Source organism: Boleophthalmus pectinirostris, unplaced genomic scaffold, assembly GCF_026225935.1.
Source record: "Boleophthalmus pectinirostris isolate CB_2022bp ecotype Guang Dong unplaced genomic scaffold, ASM2622593v1 HiC_scaffold_6, whole genome shotgun sequence".
NCBI classification, from domain to species: Eukaryota; Metazoa; Chordata; class Actinopteri; order Gobiiformes; family Gobiidae; genus Boleophthalmus; species Boleophthalmus pectinirostris.
Genome location: NW_026571447.1, coordinates 9,725,710 through 9,748,208, shown reverse-complemented (window position 1 = coordinate 9,748,208; position 22,499 = coordinate 9,725,710). Strand labels below are relative to the sequence as shown.

At 38.8% G+C, this 22,499-nt stretch overlaps 1 protein-coding gene across 1 annotated transcript in view; it reads right to left on the bottom strand.

Annotated features, from left to right (window-relative positions):
• Positions 1-22,499, bottom strand: part of bbs9 (Bardet-Biedl syndrome 9) — a 302,584-nt gene that overhangs the window by 201,680 nt on the left and 78,405 nt on the right. Inside the window, 4 exon segments of the mRNA XM_055164219.1 lie at positions 17,743-17,895; positions 19,955-20,127; positions 20,207-20,302; positions 22,316-22,456. Of these exon segments, the coding sequence (XP_055020194.1) occupies positions 17,743-17,895; positions 19,955-20,127; positions 20,207-20,302; positions 22,316-22,456 (563 nt within the window).

Sequence of the window (22,499 nt, the reverse complement as noted above, 5' to 3'; positions counted from 1 at the left end):
AGGAAGAGCAATGACATATCCATAGAAACAAGCAGGAGATGAACCCTAACCAAAAAAGTTCATACTGTTGTTGCAGCATCAATAACATACCTGGAGTTGTGTTTTGTTTCATTCATGTTTGAGTAATCCTTATTATTATTATATTATTAAAGCTCAAAATGCTCAGTTCCACCTTTTGATGTCATAAAGTGAAGTTTTCAGCTACCTTTTACCTTTTGGATTGGGGCTGAAATTATCCAAATGATTCTAGTGAAGGTGGAGTTTTAAAACACCAGAGGAGCACTTCTTGTATTACCAAATGACATCACATGGTGGAACAGAGCGTTTCAGTTGTTAAACATGTGTGAATGAAACAAAAACTAACTCCAGGTATGTTTTTGATGAGGAAACAACAATAATGGGGTAATATGGGCCCTTTAAACTTATCCATCTTCCATCCATTCAGTTATAGGTGTTTTTATTGCTCAAAGAACATGCACATCTATAGTCAGCGGGCACAGATCTGCACAGATCTGACTGGTGTCATGATCTGGTGGTATCTCCTGTTTTCTTCCATGTAGATAGTTAAGTTTAATACCGCTGTAAGGTCATTTTGGGGATTTCTAGATGGGGGGGGGGCTTAATTCATGAGGTAAACGAAAAAACACAAAGCTCACCTGGATAAGTGATTTGCAGATATGAGAAGACCAGCTTTTTAGTCTACAGATGTTAAAGCTATGTACAAACTTGTATATCAAACTTGATTTCGATACTAAGGAATAGACTCAATACTCAGGACCAATTCCGAAAAACGTAATAGGCAACAAGAAGGTAGGTTCCATAGTGGTCCATGTGCGTATACTACTCTGTGTAGACTGATACAGCTCAAGATCATTCTAAAGCTATTCAGGAAGTTCATTTCTGTCCTTTGAATGTGACTTTTTTAGTATCGATACTTGCTCAAATGAGTATCTAGTTTGGGTCAAATCAGGATGAAGTCAGAGGAGCAATCAGAAGAGAAAGCCAGAAGAGTACAGCTAACTTGAGATGGAATTGGAGCACTGGTCTGACAGAACAGAGGTCTCCTTTTCAATCCAGAAAAACAACATGTGCAACTTCAAATTGGACATAAATGAGAGAATACGAGGGATGCCAGAGTGTGGGTGCATCTGCTTGCAGTTTGCACACATCTCTACAACATCCTGTACTATCGCAGTTTTAGCTCTCATAGTTGTAAACAAATGTGGCAGCACCTGCTTCATTTGCATGTCCTCCACAGCTTTTAATGTTTATGTGTTATGTGTGTGTTTGCTCCAGCGAGCTTATCTGTTCGGCACATGAGCGAATGCTTGAGAGATGAAGACCCAAGTCATTTACTCAAGTCTGAAAAATGGAAATTCTGGAAGCAGCACTGACGATTAAAGTAGTGACGTCAGGGGCGTTGGACAAATAAGATCGATTGCAAGATATTTTCAATCCAGTGAACTTTCAACTTGGGAGAACTACTGTCAGCAACTTCTGAAATAGCTTCTGCTCTATATTGAGTCACAGACAGAGACCAGAGTGTGTTCTCAGAATCCAGCCAAAGCACATGAAGGCAAAACGAGTTGAGTGAACAGCCTCAGTGGGCTATAATACTCCAGCTAGGCATTGGCTCAAGATGAAGTATTAAGATGTAGAGAAGGCTCTGAGGCTGCATATGTGCCCTTAGTCTTCAAGCGGGTTTCAAAAATATATTTTATTGTAGTAAATCCCCAATATCCACATAGATATTTCATGAAGCTGTTTTTTTTTTAAGCCAGGCTGGAGCCACCTAGTGCCTCTGCTCAATTTCATTTCTCTCCAGCGTCTAGGTCAGAATACGCTAGATGGTTTGCAAGTACCCCGGAAGTGCGAGGCCGGGCACCAGCCAATCAGCGAAGTGCCATACATTCTGTGTTGTCAACAATTCCCGAGATTGAGAATTTAAGAGAATGCTTGGTGAATTTTATCAAGGGGAAAGACGTTATTACCCTTCTTCCTAAGGGATTTGGGAAAAGCTTAATATACCAGTTAGACTCGTTAGCAGTGCATTACATATATCACTCCCAAATATCAGTGATTGTTTAAATAAAAAAGTACCCACCTACCGTTGAGCGAATGAATCTTAATGCTGCGAGGTCAGACAGTTTCTACAAAGTGAAACCAGCTGATGAAGCAGGCTAGGTTTTGTTGTAATTGCTTAAAATATTACACTATTTCCCTATATAATCATCATAATCATCACAATCATCATATAATTATCAAATGTTTTGTTGTATTCACACATTTTTAACACACAAATCCTACATATTTAGGTTGAGTTCTTCTCTCAAACAGAAAACAAAGTTCCACCTTGTGATGCCATGTGGTTATACAGTACAGTAAGCACTCTGCTGCGCTTTTAAACTCCATGCACCTTCACTAAAATCAACTGAATGATTTCAGTTCTGGAATTGCCAATCTCTGCTGAAGAAAAGGTAAAAGGTAGCTGTTTACATAACTTGAAAAGTACTGCTTCATGATATCATAAGGTGGAACAGAACATTTTGAGCTTTGGAGATGTAAACAGACTAATGATAAAAGATTACTCAAACATGTGTGAATAAAAGAAAATACAACTCAAAGTATGTTTTTGATGAGGTAACAACATTATAACATGACTAAAAGCTCACAAGAGTCAATTTTGTGTAATACAGGACCTTTAACAGCTCAGCGCTAATCAGAACAAATTTCACTTCACTTGTTTTACTTGGACATATTTCATGATCATTCAAAACGATTCAAACTCCAAAGTGGCCTATGAGCACTTACAGCCTTATAGTATTACATCTTTCCTCCCTTTTTGAAACATCTACAACAAAACCATGCCTACATCGATCAAGTTCCCAATAAATCTAAACAAGTTACTTCCAAATTTATGACAACAAAGGGAACACTCTGCCACATTGAAACTCCGAAGACCACAAAGAAGAAGCAGCTGTCTTTCCGAAGAGTCCAGAGAAGTGCTTAGCTGGCCCTGCTTCTCCGCATCATCGTCTCTAATACTCAGATGAATTATTAATATGACGCATTCATCACTCTTCCGACCAGCTGTCGATAGGATCCATTATGGCGGTTGTGTATACATTACAGTGTGTATAGAGTGTCAGAAACTTCCCGCTTGTGAGGAGGAGGATGGCGGGAATAGCGGCGTGCGGAGAAAGAGAGGAAGATGGAGGGAGACAAGTGATGGACCAGTGACAGCGCACGGTATTAGACGGAATATAGATGGTTTACGTGGATATAAGCACGTCTCAAGAGGTTTTCAGTATTAAATCGTAACACTTTCTTTTATATTTCCATGTGGGTTTTTATCTGTATAATCACTCAGTCGTCCCGGTAGGTTCTTGAACTTGTCCTGATTCTAAAGCTATTCAGGAAAGGTTCGTTTCTGTCCTGTGAATGTGACTTTTCTAGTTTTAGTATCGATTAGTATGCGATTTTTGATATTTTTGACCATCCTTGTGCTTTTCCCAAATACATTTTTAATCTTTTTTGAGTAATTTCTTGAACCACTGTATTGTACTTCTACTTTAGTAATATTATAACATCAATAGTGGTTTTAGTATCCATTAGTATTTGATTTATGAATTAAAATATGAATGAGTCAAATTGGTTATTTAAGTGAAACTAAACTTTATATCAACATTGTGCGCTACTCCCAGTCCTTTTTGAAATTTAAACTAGGTAAATGGGCAGCTTTCTAGTCAAAAACAGTCAAAATCTAAGTTTGTGCTGCCTCCAGTGTCCACTTTTGAGTTTAAATTGTGGATAGAACAATCACACTGTTCCTTATACTTCTAGATCCCACTCCTTTTCTCCGTAACTCTTTTCTTTAGTTGTCCAGGCATTGCCCATTTTAGCAGCTCTATTCGAAATGTGGTTGTGGGTGGAGTTTAGGTGTTTAGTCATACTTTAAGGTTAAAATGGACATGTGTAAAGTATATATGTATGTATTGTAGCGAGTGATCTACAAGTGCATGGGGATGGGCTGATTGAATGACATAAGAGTAAGCAATCAATAAAGAAGGATGTCAATGGCCGTCATGTGATCTACTGTTCAAGTACTGCTGCTTGTCAATAAAGGACAAGACTGAGGGCTGTTACAAGCTTTAGAGAGGCCCTATACAGGATGCTCTGAAAGGCCCAGGTTAACATTTATAGAAAAATTAAAACTACCATATTTTTCAGACTATAAGTCACACTTTTTTTTCATGGTGTGGGTGGTCCTACAACTTATACTCCGGTGCCACTTATATATTAAAATTTTCACAGTGACAGCTGAGAGAGGGCGCTCTAGGCTTATGTGTCAATACTCCTGTACCACTGTCACTTTGTGATCTACTGCTCGTGTCTCCTACAGAAAGAGCCTCTGTCCTGTCTGAGATCATGTCAGTCGATCGTACCATTACTTCTGTATCACTGAAAATGTAAACAAATTTATAAAGACAACTGAGAAGACTAAACAGAAATGCCCCCAAAAAGGAAATCATATTTTGTGGATTACAAGCTGCAAGTAGCAAAATATGCAGCTAAAAACGGTAAATGAGCAGCAGAAAGAAAGTCTGGAGTGAGTGAGAAACTTGTGACATGCAGGAGGGTGCACCATGCAACTTTCCTGGAAGTCACTGGATGGATCAACAAAGCCTGGACTTCAGTGACAATCCTGCTGGGATTCAGAAAGGCCGGAATAATTCTAACTGGAACTGATGCTAAGTCTGACGATAGCTACACAGAAGAGGAAGCAGCTCTCTGTTTACCTCCAGAGGTCACGGAGTTACACAGAAGTAACACCAAGGATGAAGAATTCAGTGGATTTGGTGATTTGGAGTGAGATGGAGAGTTTGGTAAATTTGTTCTGTTCTGTTGTTTATGCTATAGTTATCTGAAGAACCGTTCATATGTGATGTTAACAGCCTGTTGTTCTCTGTTGTATTGTTATTACTATAACTTGCCTTTCAAGATGAAATGTGTGTTCCTGGTCTCTGATTTTAGAAAATAAATTTCCCCCAAAAAGTGTGACTTACAGTCCGTTGCTGCTTTTATATGTTTTTTTCTTCTTCATTATGCATTTTTTGGCTGGTGCGACTTATACTCCAGAGCGACTTATAGTCTGAAAAATACAGTAAATGTCAGAAAAACTGGCTGAGTATCTTGAGACAGACTGAACCAGGACAATAGAGAAGGGAGCTGCTACGATGTATGTAAAATAAGAACACTATAGATTAGACTGTGCACACATGAGAACATTATGAGATCTTTCTGTTTACATTTGGATTGGACAAAAAAGGGTCGCTTTCAGTGCTGATTAGTTACAGATTGCTTGAGAAGCTAATTCCGAAAAGCAATGCCACAATGAAAGCACAAATATTACATAAAGCAAATCAACAAATGTGAGACCAAAACTGTCAACCGAAATTTATTATGAATCAAAATCGAATCAAAATCTCATCTCGCCTCGTGGTCTCGTGGAAATTGTGTCTTGGTGTCCCACCCTGACTGTAGATACAAACAGAACATCAGAGTAAAGTGCAAGTCTATCAAACTTAATCAGAAACGTCATCAACAACCATTCATGTTCACTCAGGATAAAGAGTGACAAATGCTGTATATAGTACGCCCAAAACGCTTTTTACATGTAGAAATTCACAAGGAGAACTGAACAAAACGGTATCATTTAGCACACTGTATTAGCCACATTAAAGCCATGTAAACATACGTACGTGTCTAATATGTTTGGTGGTTACATATTGCTAACTGCTAGAAGAATAGAGAGCCTCCACGCATTACTCAGAGCTACATTAAAGGCAGCCTTGTGTGGAAGCGGCTGCTGATAGCTCGCGCTGATGACAATGATGTGTAATTACAGCAGATTAGTTTATTTGAATAAGAACTGCATTAAGGACTTCATCACACTCATTTATTCCATTTCATTAGGCCCTTACAGAGTCTCTTGAAAGAGTGTGGATGAGATGATGACTGCACCAAAGCACCATTCTGGCTCGGGAGCGGAGCGTGTGTCTGATCAGAGGGGCTCCGGCGCTGACGCACTGACAGACCCAATAGGAGCATGAAGTCAGCTCCGCGGCTATGCTAATGGGAAGCTAATCGCGGGGATGAGGTCAGCCTCGTCCGTAAACAGCAGGAGCAGGGGACCATCACTTTGTCTCCCATACACAAACTCCGGGACAGGCTCACACGTGCGTCACACTCTCGGAGGGTCACACAGGGACTAATGGCTACTTTAAAACACATCAGGATTAATCATCGCAGCACCAGTCCACTATACAGGAGTACTTCGCTTGTTTTAATAGTTGATACTTGACACTTTTGCGTGTATTTCTATGGGGGAATGTTCAGAAGTTACAATAGTGGCAAGTTAAGAGCGTCTGAAAACTTCAAAGATCCAAATCCACTTTATTTCTATAGCACATTTTACAAACAAAGCAGTTTCCAAAGTGCTGCACAGAGATCATAAAATGAAGACAACAAAAAGTGAAATTGCTAAAATTTGGTCATACCAGTCCTAAAACAATAAAACCAATAAAAGCAAAATAAAAGCAAAAACCATAGAAAGTAAAGTAAATAAAATAAATAAAAGACAGATGACCACACAACTCATGTTAAAGCCAGAGAATAAAAGTGGGTTTTAAGATGAGACTTAAAACACTCCACTGTGGGGGCTGTTCGGACGTGGGGGGGCAGAGTGTTTCAGAGCTTCAGAGCTTACAGAGAAGGCCCTGTTTCTTCTGGTTTTAAGTCTCATTTTAGGCACCATGAGCTGAAGCTGGCCTTTGGACCTCAGAGTCCTCAGAGAGCACTCAGGGGTGTAAATCTGGATGAGGTCCGAGACGTACTGTGGGACCAGTCCATTCAAAGCTTTAAAAACAAACAATAAAATCTTGAAACCAACACTAAAACGAACTGGAAGACAGTGCAACAACTCTAAAATCAGGGTAATGTGCTCATGTTTTTTGGTTCCAGTTAAAAAGTGGGCAGCAGAGTTTTGGACCAACGGTAAGCGAGAAAGTGCATGGTGGCTAATGGTGGAAAAAAGTCATCTAAACGGGAGGAGATAAAAGCCTGTGTGACGTCTTCAAATGATTTAAAAGATAAAAAAGGTTTAATTTTAGATAAAAGCTGCAAATGATAAAAGCCAGATTTTACAACCGCATTTACTTGTTTGCCAAATTTAAAATCACTGTCCATAATGACGTCGAGGTTGGTGACAGACTGTTTCACGTGCGGTTTCAGTGGGCCCGGGTCAGTGAGACGGTCAGTATTACCAAACACAATGACCTCAGTTTTGCCCTTATTAAGACTTCCGATCTTTGACCTCACTAAGACACTGAAGGAGAAGTATCAGGGGGGCAGAAGCAAATTGTTTAAGTCGCAGGTAAATTTGGCAATCATCTGCAAAGAAGTGATAATAAATGTCATGGGTTTTTGTTTGTTTGTTTGTTTGTTTTTATTTCACTCCAAATGGATTTTCAGGAGCCTGTGATCAATACAAGCATCCATGGTCCAGTTTAGGGTTTCATTTTTAACAAAATAGTGCAAGCGACAGATAAAAAAAAAACTGACTTTACTGTCCAGTTAAAACAAAGTCTCAGATAGAGCAGGGCCTACATTTAGCATCACACCACCAGGAAATGTTGATAGCATCAGCTGCAAAGTACTTACTGTATTAGTACTTAGCGTGATTCGTGCACATTTGAGTCATCTATAATCTCTTGCATTCAAGACGTCATTGCTCCGATCAAACTTTATTGATCCACAAGGGAAATTATTTGGACACAGCAGCTCACACATCACAATAAAATATAAATAATAATAATAAAATCTAAGTAAGTAGCGAAAAAGAGCAAGAGACAGATGACAAATAAGGCATAATTATATAAATGTAAAGGTACAAGTCAAAATAAAATAGAAAAATAAGTAACAAAATATAAAATCTCAGTTATATACAAGTGGTCATAGGAAGTTAGTGCAATAATGATATGATGATTGACAGGACACAGAGAATCCGTTACATAAGGGTATCAGCTGTCCGTCACTGCCACTGTTTGTGTTGACGTCAGCTCCCCTTGGACTCCACTTTTTTCTTTATTAAGCCATCTTGATCAATATTGCAGTTTATAATGTCCAAAATATAACTCATCTCACAAGGGTAGAGTAAAAAAGTCTGTAAGTGTAGAGTGATCAAAGCATAATCAAATTCAGATGAAACACAGATGAAAGCAGGAACTAATAAAAAGTGATAATGGCCTGTACACGTGGTTTTTGTTTTTGTTTTTTCATGTATTTGAGCAAAGTTCAAAATAAGTCAGCTGTGGATTTTCTGTATCTAATTACACAGCGTTTTACTACAGGAGAATCTAGTAGTATGTAGTTGTTTTTCCTCTGGTCTCTGAAAGTTGTGAAACGTTCTTATAAACTCGTTACGGTGAATAATTAGGATGTAAGGTAAGCGAAGAATAACTTTGGACCACTACAAACTGTGACAAATGTTCTGCTTTTCATGTTTTCAGACAGTAAAAATCAGATACAGCACCGTTTGAGTTTTATTTGGATAGCTTCAAAACAGAAATGGAAAAAAATCTATATATTTTGAAGGATTTTAAACTAACCATAAAGTTGCCTCCAAATTCAAAATGAAATCTTGATGTTGTCAGTGACGCATGTGAAACAAAGGAGCTCATGGGAAACTTATCACTTACAAACAAAATCACATTTATCTCACTTTAGATTAACAGATTTTTACGCCCATAAGCAGCCATATTTGTTTTGATACGGACTGACTGAAGTGCATTCCAAAATCATCTTGTAGATTGAATTGTTGTTCAGCAGTTTTCTTTAAAAAAACAAACAAATGAAACTGGCCTGGGCAAAAATGATGGTACCCCTAGAAAAGATAGTAAGTAACTGAACAATAGGGACATGTTAAACTTCAGTGTGTCCTCTAATCTGCATCACAGCTGTCTTCAAACTTGTCCTCAGTCAGTTTGCGTGTTTAAAGGGCGACATGTGTCATTGTGCTGTTTGGAGACATGATGGAGACAACACCGAACATGGACCAGAGAAAGAGAAGAAGAGAACTGTGTCAGGAGACTAGAAAGAAAATGATAGACAAGCAGGATAAAGATAAAGGCCATAAGACCGTCTCCAAGCAGTTTGATGTTCCTGTGATTACAGTTACACATGTTCTTCAGAAGTTTAACTGTAGCCAACCTCCCTGGACGCGGCTGCAAGAGGAAAATTTATGACTAAATGAAGAGATGGATCATACGAATGGAACCAAAGAGCCCAGAACGACCTGCAAAGAAATTAAATGTGAACTCGAAGGGCAAAGTACATCAGTGTCAGATCGCACCATCCATCACTGTTTGAGCCAAAGTGGACTTCATGTGAGGACACCACTGTTGAAAGTAAATCATAAAAAAGTTAAACTGGAATATGCCACAATGCGCATTAACAAGCCACAAAGCTTCTGGGAGAATGTTCTTTGGACAGATGAAACAAAACTGCAGCTCTTTGGCAGGACACATCAGCTCTATGTTCACAGACGCAGAAATGAAGCACACTAAGAAAAGAACACTGTCCCCACTGTGAAGCACAGAGGAGGCTTGGTCATGTTCTGGGGCTGTTTTGCAACATCTGGCTCAGGGTGTCTTGAATCTGTGCAACTCACAACAGAATCTCAAAACTATCAAGGTATTTTGGACCGAAATGTGTTGCCTAGTGTCAGAAAGCTTGGTCTCGGTTTGGGTCATGGGTCTTCCAACAGGATAATGACCCAAAACACACAGTTAAAACACCTGAGAATGACTAAGAACAAAACATTGGACTGTTCTGGAGTGTTATTCTGTGAGCCCAGATCTGTGAAAGGAGCTGAAACATTCTGTCTGGAGATGGCACCCTTCAAACCTAAGACAACAAGAACAGTTTGCTCACAAGAAATGGGTCAATATACCTGTTAATCAGTGCAAAAGTCTCATTGACAATTACAGAAATCATTTGTTTGCAGAGTTTGCCAAAAGGTTGTGTAACAAAATAATAAGTTAAGGGTACCATCATTTTTGTCCTGGCTGGTTTCATTATTTTGTTTTTTCTAATTATTCTGTTGAACCACAGGTGAAAAACAATGTTTCATTTTTGTTGGACAATTTTCAGTAAATTTTTATTTATTATTGCTTTTATCAGTTTCAAGTTATTTCAGTGATGATTGTTGACTTTTCTTTCATTGCCAGAGGGGTACCAACAATTTTATCCACGACTGTATATCTTGCATTTATTCAATTACCTGTGTTTTATTTCTCAAAAAGTACTGCAAAAACATGCATTCTTACTGTGAGCCGGGGTTCTGTCAAAATGGGCTGCCCCGTCGAAATGAGCTACCAGCAGCCTAAATCGACAGTCTATCGATTCACGCCACCCTCTCAAAATAAGTGACCTTACGTTTTTCTGTTTACAGTTGTGTAGATCCAATAAAGCGAGCCTCCCCAGTTTTACAACATATTTCTTTGGATTAGAGACAGTGGGTTTTAAGCTGTTAAGACACAGAGATCAGACTTTATACCTTAGTTATGCCAAATTTGAGCTCATTTATATGAATAAGCGTAGTTCATTTGGACAGTTGTATTCTGCTTAAATAGTGCTCCGACTAAAGGGAGCACATACTGACAGGCCAATTTTGCCTTCGAATAATGCACCCACTGTAGCATCACCATTATTCACTCCTTTCATCCATCCATCTAATTTCTTCCGCTTATCTGGGGCCAGGTTGTGGAGCAGCAATTTCCCAGCAGGCACTCCCAGACATCCTTCACCCTGGACACTTCCTCCAGCTCCTAAGGCCATCCGAGCAGACATAGCGTGCATCCCTTCAGCATGTCCTCGGTCATCCCTGGGGCCGTTATTTACTCTTTAAGATGAATTTGGGTAGAGGTAGGTCATTTCGACAAGCCTATATCTTTTATCAAATATGGCTCCAACTAAGGGAAAGAAATGACTGGATACACTGAAATCTTTATTTTAAATAGTGTTAAATATATAATACAATTTATATATTTCCTATTGAATTTTCTATTAAAATATAGTGACAGTTTATTCATACAGCACCTTTCTAAACAAAGTTATAACATTTTCTGCACATGGAAACAAAATAAAATACGATGTAATGAAAATTATAACGATTAGGGATGTAACGATATCCAAATCTCACAGTACAATATTATCACGATATGCATCTCATGGTACGATATTTATTGTGATATTTTCAAGAGGCTAATCTAATTGTAGATGGGACACTTTTTTGCTTTTAAAATACCATGACCAGACTTTGGTGTGAATCATTTCCATCATAATCCCAAGAATTCAGAGTAAAAAACATATTTCTTCATGTTGTTTGCACTGAAATGAATCATGGGAGTTCCCTATGTTTATAAGCTGTTGCTACTATAAAACCATGTATTTAGGCAAAGGAACTTGTAATTCGATATATCGTGACATCCCACGATATTATTGTGAGACTTTTGACAGTATGATATCACAATATTTTGGTTATTGTTACATCCCTAATAATGATAAAATCAAATATTAAATCCAAACTATTCAGTCATATAATGTAGGTATTCTGCCGCAAATCTAACACGCACATGTTGTTGCTTACAGGCTTAACTCTTTCCCCCTTGGACGCCTACAGGAACAACCCATACATATATTACTAGAGCTGCCCATAGAGCTTAATTGCATAAAAGAAAACAGACTTCCACAAGTGATTATAAATGATTTTCACACTCATGAACTTAATGAAACACAGACATATTTGGGATCTCTGGAAACCTTAGACTCTGAACTATTCATTTATGCATGTTTAAATGTGATTCAACTCAGTCACAGGTATATAACACTGAAAATGAGGCTACTTTCTTGTGTGCAGAGCTCCACATAAGTGTTTGTTTCTGTAGCAATTCTGTCATACATCTCATCTTGAAAAAAAAAAACACTGAAATATTGCAAAGGACTAGCCTGAGCAAAATCCAGATTTTGGGGCAATTTTGGTACATAATCGAGTATGAATGTCCGAGATAGTTTGCCCGGATATTGCAGGACTTGATACAGACACATCACCAGCATTCTCATACTGTAGATCACAGGTTTCAAACATAAGGCCCGGGGGCCAGATCCGGCCCTCCAAGACCTTTAATGTGGCCCTTGGGTGATTTTCTACTAAAATATTTTAATTATATTTTCTATTAAAATATTGGTAATTTTCTGCGTCGCTGAGCATAGCAGCGTCTCCAGCGCCTCTGTGCGTGGCCCCTCCCACCAGAGCAGCACAAATGAAGACTTTTTTATTTCCAAACGCTCTTAAAGGACGATCGTTTTGACTGTTGACCGTGACACCCTCATCGGCAAAATGTCCAAAATGAGAAAAGTGGACACAGAGTGCAGGATTTTCCAAGAAAAATTGACTTATTCCTATTTACATACAAGTTAATGTTAAAACATTGTGTTGCAATTGAATTTTTCTTAAAGTTTAAGGTTGTTCATAATATTATATTATAATAAGAAAGAGTTCATCAATTAAAAAAGATTTCTGTAATAGATTTGCGTTTCTCTGCACAAATATTTGAACTTATTGTTATTTTTGGGGTATATATGACATGAGTTTTCTGATCCGGCCCCTTTGGGATCAAAGTAGGTTGGATACAGCCCCCGGACCAAAATGAGTTTGACACCCCTGCTGTAGATCATTTCAGGAAAAAACAACGTGGAGTCAAAGTGGTGGACCCTCACAGTGCACCTTTGGTATTTATTTGTTTATTGCAGTTCATATTTTTTTAACAGTATTGTAGATTAAGAAAAAAATTTTTGAGGATAATTCTGCTTCATGGATTGCTTTCAGTATTATCACGTTCGGTCTATATGTACAGACGATATCGCAGGTTACTCGGTTACAAAAGTGAGACGTGCGTCGACGCTGATACTTGTTTTACCTGTAATATAGCGTAACAGTATAGATTAGGAGCGGGACGTGTGGGTACAGGCCCAGAGCTGCCGGTTTGATGTTGCAGTCTCAGTTAATGTGTACGAGAATCACAGGGACTTATTGGGTGTGTGCTCCCAGATAATCACCTCCAGACAGGAAGTCCATAAATCAGTCCAACACCGGCCGCACTCTAAATGTGCAGGGACATGTCAGGAACAAGAGAGAGACCGGAGGAGGGGGGAGAGAAAGGGGGCATACAGAGAGATGGACAGGGAAGTGAGGATGAGATAGAGAAGGAGGGAGAGAGAGGAAGAGAAAGCTGGACAGAAGAGAGACACAGAAGGAAAGTGAGAGAGAAGAGAGAGAAAAACAACAGAGATACAGAAGGAGAAGGAGGAGAGACAGAGAAAGAAAGAGAGGGGAAAAAGAAAGAAAGAGTGAAAGAATTGGATATAGAGACAGGAGAAAAAGTGAGAGAGACAGAGAGAGAAAGAGAAGTGAGTTAGTGTGTGTGTGTGAGAGAGAAAGAGTGATAGAGTTACAGAGAAGGAGGAGAGACAAAGAGAGAGGGGAAAAAGAAAGAAAGAGTGATAGAAAGACATATAGAAACAACAGAAAAAGTGAGAGAGTGAGAGAGAGAAGTGAGTTAGTGTGTGTGAGAGAGAGACAGAGAGTGAGAGTGGTGGCAAGGGAAAAAGAAGGGAGACAGGAGAAAATGTGAGAGAGAAAGAGATGAAGAGAGAAAGAGTGATCGAAAGGGATAGAGAGACATGAAACAGAAGAAAAAGTGAAAGAGAGAGAGAGAGAGGAAGAGAGGAAGAGAAAGGTGGAACAAGGAGAGAGCGAGCAGAAGGAAAGAGGGAGAGAAGAGAGAGAATAATAGTAGAGATACAGCGAAGGAGGAGAGACAGACAGAAAGAGAGGGGAAAAGAAAGAAAGAAAGAAAGGGTGATAGAAAGGGTTATAGAGACGGGAGACAGGAGAAAATGTGAGAGGGAGAGAGGGGAAGAGAGAGAGCGATAGAAAGGGATAGAGAGACAGGAGACAGTACAAAAAGAGTGTGTAAGAGAGAGAGAGAGAGAGAGGGGGAGAGGAGACAGGGAGATAGAGGAGAGAGGAAGAGAAAGGTGGACAGAAGAGAGAGATAGAAGGAAAGAGGGAGAGAATAGAGAGAATAGTAGTAGAGATACAGAAAAGAAGGAGAGACAGAGAGAAAGACAGTGGTCAGAGGGAAAGAAAGAAAGAAAAAAGAAGAAAGAGTGATAGATAGGGATATAGAGCTAAGAGCAAAGTGAGAGCGAGAAAGAGAATTGAGTTAGTAGTGAGAGAATGAGAGAGTGATAGAAAGGGATAAAGAGATGGGAGAAAATGTGAGAGGGAGAGTGATAGAAAGTGATCGAGAGAGAGAAGAGAAAGGTGGACAGGAGAGAAGAGAGAATGAAACACAGTAATATGGTTGTAACTTTGCATTAGGCCCATGTGCCCACAACAAATAGCGAGAATTGTGAGTTCCATCATCTGACACTGGGTTCAATGTCAGAGTCTGAACTGAAGCTGAAGACACAGCACAAACTAAAGAACCTGTCAGCAAGAGACCAGCGCACAAATAAGATGTTTTTGATAAACATCCAAGCAACAAATATGTTAAATGTCAGTGTCACAATAGAGAAAAGTAGTAAATAGTAGTAAAAAGTAGTAAATAGTAGCTCAGTTGGTAGAGCATTCGCCCACTGATATAAAGGTTGGCGGTTCGAATCCTGCTCTCAACATAAAAACATCACAGGTTGAGCAGTCAGATCCACTGACCCACAGGTTGGCTGGTGTGATTCCAGCTCCTACAGATGAATGCTGTCATTGTGTCCTTGGGCAAGACACTTAACCCACCTTGCCCACAGTGTCTGCGTATACTGGTGTGTGAATGTGCGTGTGAATGTGTGTGTGGTTCCTTGTTGTAAAGTGCTTTGAGTGCCTTGAAGGTGGAAAAGCGCTATAGAAAAATGTGACCATTTACCATTCAAAACTTTTTAACAAATCATAACAAGTACTTCTTTCTGAGTACACACCAATGCCAAGTACTCATATGAATAGATTATATATATATTTGTTTATATATATTCAGTGTTTTGAGTCTAACCGTGCTTCACTCCATCCACCAAGGACATTCAATCACAATAAGTCAAGATAAAGAACTGCCAGCACCTCTTAGAAAGGTCAGTCTGCTACTATAGTAAACACAAGCACTGCCCACACGTCACTGGTGAAAGGTGAAAACATGCAGGATTGTCACAGAGATCACTGCTCAGCTGAGAGGTGATCTGTGACAGTCAAGTGAAGACGTGGACAAGGTCAAGTGGTATCGGCTCAGGTGGTATTGGGACCAGATTCATGAGTATACCCGATATTGGTGTCATCAGTATCATTATTAATATTTATTGAAACATGTAATCAGTGACACCCCCATTTTGTTCTGAAAGTTATGGTAACTGTGATAATGGTCTAAACTCTTCCTCTTCTGCTGTTGAGAATGTTTATAACTGGGATTTATGGTGGAGTTATACACTATATGTTTATAATTTACTAAAAAGTTAATTTTTCTTTAAACAGAAAGTTACCCTTACTGGAAAATGTAAAAGTGGGAAAGGTACAAATCTGAGGCACTCCAACTGAATATATCCTTCAAGTCCTTTATTTCATGAAGGAACGTCAGTGGTTTGACTACTTTGCCCTGACGAAGACCATCATGCTGGTCGAAACGTGTTGGCGTCCCTTCATGTAATAAAGGTCTTTTAATATATTCCGTCGGAGTACCTCGGGTTTGTGCTTTGCCCACTTTTACATTTTCCAGTAAGGGTAACTTTCTGTTTAAAGATCAGTGTTTCAACCCTCATAGAGCATCTGTACTGCTATTTTTTATACTTTTGAAGTGCTCTACCTCTTCCTTCATCTGACATATCAAGTTTATTTTTTCAGTTTGTCACAGTTCTATATGTTTGTAATTATATTTATTTATGTATTTATTTATTTCTAATGCCATTATTTTGTTGGCATCAATTTAAAGAGAACAACAACAACAATTAACATAAATACATATTCTAACCATTATTTGCCTTGCCTTTGTTGCATGAACAAAAGGAACAGGAAGAAGAGAAATCTTATAAACCCTGCTCCTTTCACAGAAAAAATAAAATAAACATTTCTTTAATAATCAATCCCCACCCCAAGCCCCAAACCAAGTCACCAATGCGCCATATGTATGTTACAAGATCTCTCGTGTGGTTAACATTTCATTAAATTAAACATTTTCCTTTGTCACATAATCCATCAGTATTTTATTCTAGTACATTTTCTTAAATATAGAAACACGAGTGCAGCTTTTAAAAGATTTAACAAGTTCCATATCATGACTCCATACATAGGAAACGCATTTCTGTTTTAATGTTGTCTCTGAGAATACAGTTTGAAAAAAATATGGTCTTCTATGGTCTACATATGATCAAGCCCCTATCCCAAACTCCAAACCAAGTCACCAATGAGCCATATGAGCCTTGTGCATTTTCTTAAATTTAGAAACACTAGTGCAGCTTTTAAAACCATGATTTAACAAGTACTATATCTTGACTCACACAGAGACCTTCCTTGAGAATACAGCTCGAAAAAAAATATCATCTTCTATGGTCACAATCCTCCGAGACAAACGTAAAAAGATTCTGTAGAGCTTTGGGGAAATGTCTTTGTTTGGCTCTCCACAGAACTAATAAAATCAAGATCAACTAAGTCTTTAACCTCGACTAGATATTATACTCTTCTATATGATCAAGCCCCTATCCCAAACTCCAAACCAAGTCACCAATGAGCTATATGTATGTTACAAGATCTCTCGTGTGGTTAACATTTAAAGAACTTAAACATTTTCCTCAGTCACATAATCCATCAGTATTTTGTTCTTGTACATTTTCTTAAATTTAGAAACACTAGTGCAGCTTTTAAAATCATGATTTAACAAGTTCCATATCTTGACTCCATACACAAAGAGCTTCCTTGAGAATACCGTTTGGAAAAAATATCGTCTTCTATGGTCACAATCCTCCGAGACAAACGTAAAAAGATTCTGTAGAGCTTCGGGGAAATCAAGATCAACCAAGTCTTTAACCTCGACTATATGATCAAGCCTTTCTGCTGTTGAGAGAGTTCGTAACTGATGTCTACCACCTGTTACCAAACCCACAAAAACCTTCAAAAGTGGTGCATCAGTATCTTTTGTAAAGAATAAGAAGCGACAGAATCTAGAATCTTGAGGTCAATTGACAAAACTAACTTCTAAATATGTAGTTTCACGCCTCAAATGGACCAAAAAATAATAACAAAATAAAATAAAACTGTTCACGCTGTTTTATCACGCTAGAAAGACTCTGTTCTGGACTTTTATAATGACTTTCGTGTACTGTCTAAATGGTATAGCGAAGCGTCTTATGTTACATTGGAGAGCCTCATTTATTACCAGCATAAATTGTATGTACTTAGTCATATACAGCTTTAGACAGAGGGAGATTAGATGACTTTCAGCACCTGGTCCAGCTCCATCTTTATAACTACAGTTTGAGTCAAGGGTGCCATAAAAAAGCATACATTTCCATAGTGGGATAGAAAACCATAAAAATGATTTTGCATTTGTTATTTTAAGGAAAAAATGCGGTTGGGTGTTTTCTGACCTGATTATAGGTTGCATCGAGAAGCGTGTCCAAGTTCTGCAGAGGCGCTGGGGTCTTGTCCTTGAAGCGGGTTAGAAGGCGTCTCTGGATGGCTCTGAACTGGACTGCCCTCTCAGATAGAAGGTCCTGGTACTGTTTAGAGCTGACTCGTAACTAAAGAATACACAAAAATACACACGAAAGAGGTTAGACAAAAGGTTGTGTTCATGTGATATTACTATAGCATCCATAGGTAAAAATAGGGCTAGGAAAAACTGGGGGCAAATTTGAATGTCTTTTTTATGTTTTGGGTTTTTTTTTGGGTTTTTTGCATCAAGCAGAAAAACTGGAACTGGAAAAACTGTGTGTAACTTTTTTGTTTGGGATGCGTCAAATTCTTGTTTCTACGGTAATGACATTCCTCTGCCTGGAATGCTCCACAGTATGACATTAAACAGATCAACCTTACATTTATTCAATTACAGGTGGTTTTATAGCTCAAAAATACCAGAAATATCCAGAAAAACAGACATTCTGACTGTGAGCAGGGTTGCCTCTCCACGGATCTGACCTGTAATTTGGTCTGGTTTGGTCTCCATGAAGATAGAAAAGGTTTAAGATAATACTGTGAAACATCTTTAAAGTGCAAATGACAGGTTTTGGTCATTATAAATTTGTTTGGTTTGTGGGATTGTACTTGTGGTTATTTAATGGGCCATTTGTGGGGAAAAAGTTGAGATGAACAAAAATACAGGACGCGGTGGTGAGTTCTAAAACACAATACCTGTCCCATTAACATTTCAACAACATTGAAAATTCCAGATGAAATGTGCAAAAATACAAGACGAGGTGGTGAGTTCTAAAACACAATACCTGTCCCATCAACAAGTCATCAACACTGAAAATTCCATCCAAAACGTAGGGATCATTTACACACAAGGAATACATTTTGGCAGTTTAAACCAGGGGTGTCCAAACTGCCAAAACACAGATGAAGTGGAGGGCTGATCAATGGCCATAAACTGGTGGTCAATACAGTGAATACTTCAAAAATGTGCATTTAAAACAGGTTAGAATGAGTCACCAAATCCTTTATTCATGCTTAGATCCTCAAGGACACACTAAATATTTGATATCGGCTTTATCAAGTTAGATTTTCAAAAACTTGTTAATGTAATATGGGCCAAGAAAAACTGGTCATTTGCTCCCTGGGCCATAGTTTGGACTTGTCTGGCTTAAACCTTCATTTAATAAAATAAAGGTCCATTTTTATTATTATAACATGTCCCAGCCCTCCATCTGGAAAATATGACACCAAAGGTTTTGGCTTCCTGGTATACTCGCTTTTTGAGAACTTTTGACAATTGAAAATATATAACTGTCAGTTGCTATGGCGATGGTCCTAATTTTCATCCAGGCATGAAAACGGGTCAGGGTGAAAAAGGTGAGAAGGTACACCAGGGCATCTATTTTTCAGGTTAATGAAGACCACCACTATAACTTGACCACTGTATAACGTAAAATGTAGTCAAGACCGCACTAATCAAGACCAAGACTTGTCTGAAGACCAAGACCAAGACCAAGACAAGACCAAGACAAGACTTTTAAAGAGACAAGACCAAGATCAAGACCATCTGTTGTCATTTTCTAAATTTATTTGTATTTTACAGTTATTTTGGCACATATATATTAATGTTTTTATAAATCTATGTCCATTTTATATGTTAATTTAGGCATAAAATAAGACAAGCAAACTGCACTGCTCTTAAACACTCTAACCCCCTTTGTGGACCCTCACCCACAGTTTGAGAACCCCTTCTTTAATTCCACTTCCACTGGCACTTTACAGAAAACTGCTTCTAAGTGAATAAAATGGGTAGGATTTTTAAACCTGTTTTCAAATTCCTAATTGGAGTTACATTGTCTTACTGGTTTTACAGTGGTATTTAGCAGCCTCTGCACATTTACCAAGCCAAACACACATCGTGACAAACACAGATTTATTTGGCATTTAATTAGGCAAACTTCAGCCCACATATTGCTGTAGGTCTGCTCTGTGCAGTAGGTCTGTTCTGTGCAGTAGGTCTGCTCTGTGCAGTAGGCCGACACTGTAACATTAATTTTGATTAGTTTTGTTTCGCGTTTTGTCTTGCCCTTCTAATCAGCGTGAGGGCAGAGCTGATGTGCACTATACATTACATTAAATCTGAAATCTGGAAAGTGAAGAACATACCTGGAAGTGGTGATCAATTGCCAAGAAGTAGTCCTGAAGGGGGATTGGTCCGCTGAAACTTTTCCGGAAATCTTTGACGCCGAGTTTGGAGAAATGCCGATCGCACCTTTGGACCAGCTCGTTCGCGATCAGCCACATGTCCTCAAAACTGTCACTCTGAATGCGGTAACGCTCTGTAGAAACAAATTTCTCATTATTATTTAGAGTTTTGGAAAATGTGTAAATGTATTTGTTAAAAAAAGTTGTGCTCACGTGAAGATTTGGAGGCGACTAGGCTAACTTTTGGTCCCGACAAGAACTGGAAAGCTAAACTGTTTCCGTCATTTTCTTCGGACTTTGCAGAAAACTCTATTGGAAGAAATGAAACTGTCACTGTAACAAACCCAGGACACAGAAAAATAAAATACATTTACTATGGTTTTGCATCAACCTGCCCCCTTCATAAATCAGGACACTAACAGGATACAGCTATGATACTGAAACGGAGGGATGATGTATTGTTCTCCAGATAAGAAGACAAGTATTTGGCTACAGGAGCTTGGCTATTAGGCACAATGCTATTCTATTTCAGCTCTGTCAGATCGGGTTTGAATTTTGCTTTGAGAATGTTCTGATTTTCATTGATTTCACTGGACCACCTCATATATAAAACACATACAATGGCTGACTGATTTGTGGTGACAGTATATGTTTTTGAAAGGAGATTTTCTGTGAGATTGTAGATATTTTCTGCAATTGAGAAGGACAGCCTCATCATACTCACACATGCAAGAATGAATTAAAGTTTATTATAGTTTGTCCCCACACCTTGAATGTTTCATGATATGGCATAAAACTGTTGGTGTTTTTATTGCTCCGAAGTAACACATGAAAAGTGCTTTCAGTAGTGTTCTCTGGCAGTCAGTAAGGATTCATAGAACCTTAGTTACATTTGTTACTTTCAATTTAATGCTGTACTGTGGTGTGTGGTGTGTACCAGGCAAAGCAATAACATGGAAACCTTAACCTTTAATCCTTTTTTTTTTCTTATTTTTCCTTTTCCAGTAATATCTCCAAGTAACTTTCACTCAAGCTGGCTTGTTCCAACCTTTGTTGTGATATAATATAGTTCAGTATTTCGGGAAGAAGTCATTTGAAGAGGGGTTGACTGTTTTCAGTATATTTCATTTTATGGACATGGTATTTACTAGAGCCCAACCGATATATCAGTTGGCCGATATACACTGAGGTTCTGCTTTAAATACTCTTGTGTCTGATCCACAATACTGACTATAATAAAATTGAACTTGAGCTTAGTTTAGTCCAGCAACAAAACTACTCCTTGTTTTTATCAAACAAGTAGGGGTGGCAGTAGCTCAGTTGGTAGAGCATTCGCCATCTGAAGGTTGGTGGTTCGATTCCAGCTCTTGACATAAAACATCACAGGTTGAGCGGTCAGATCCACTGACCCACAGGTTGGCTGGTGTGATTCCAGCTCCCACAAATGAATGCTGTCGTTGTGTCCTTGGGCAAGACACTTAACCCACCTTGCCCACAGTGCCTGTGTACACTGGTGTGTGAATGTGTGTGTGAATGGGTGAGTGGTTCCTTGTTGTAAAGCGCTTTGAGTGCCTTGAAGGTGGAAAAGCACTATAGAAAAATGTGACCATTTACCATTTACCAACTTATTAGTGAAGACTTGTGATCTGAGAGGAGCCTGTATGAGCGGTGACTGTTGCAAATGTGTCGGTTTTGAAGCTATTTTTCGTTCTTTTTCATTAGTTAGCACTTTGCTGCTGTAGCTCCCACATATAAACAGCCTGTTTTCTCTTACATTGGCCTAGTGCAAAGTGACTATAGTGGCTGTGTACATATTACTGGACCTGCATTGATATGTAAATGAGCATGAGCTGTGAATAGAGGTGTGAATGATCTACATTTACAGATAATTAATTAATCACGCATTTACCACTAAAGGCTAATAGCGGTAGTTTACTTAGTTTCTTTACTGGCTAGAATGTCAAGCAAAAATGCAATTAGGCCGACCTACTGTCTTTAAATATGACTGTAAAGAGGCAGAATAACAATAAATGTTGCATAAATAAACCCACTATAAAATCCAGCAGAACCAGACCTAAGTTTTATATTGAATTGAAGATTTATGGTGAATCTTCACATCACTAAATATATTGGCTTTTATATTGGCTATTGGCACCTCCACCTCCTATTTTATCAGTATCATATCGGCCGCAAAACATTCATATCAGTCGGGCCCTAGTATTTACCACATAAAATGAATAAATAGAACCAATAACATGGAAAGCAGGTGGTGGACCTTCCCCCAGTGACAGTGTACCATAAAAGTACATTAAAATGTTTTACCTGGAAACATGGCGTGGAGGTCGACGGGGGGCTGGTTGGTGTCCACAGTGACCTTAAACTTGGTGCTTTTGGCGGGTGTCGAGGAAACACACACCAAGGCCAGTGGAAGACTAAAGCTACTTTGGAGAACTCTGGGAACCCCTGGAAGAAAGAAGCATTCAACAGACTTATTTTACAACTGAAA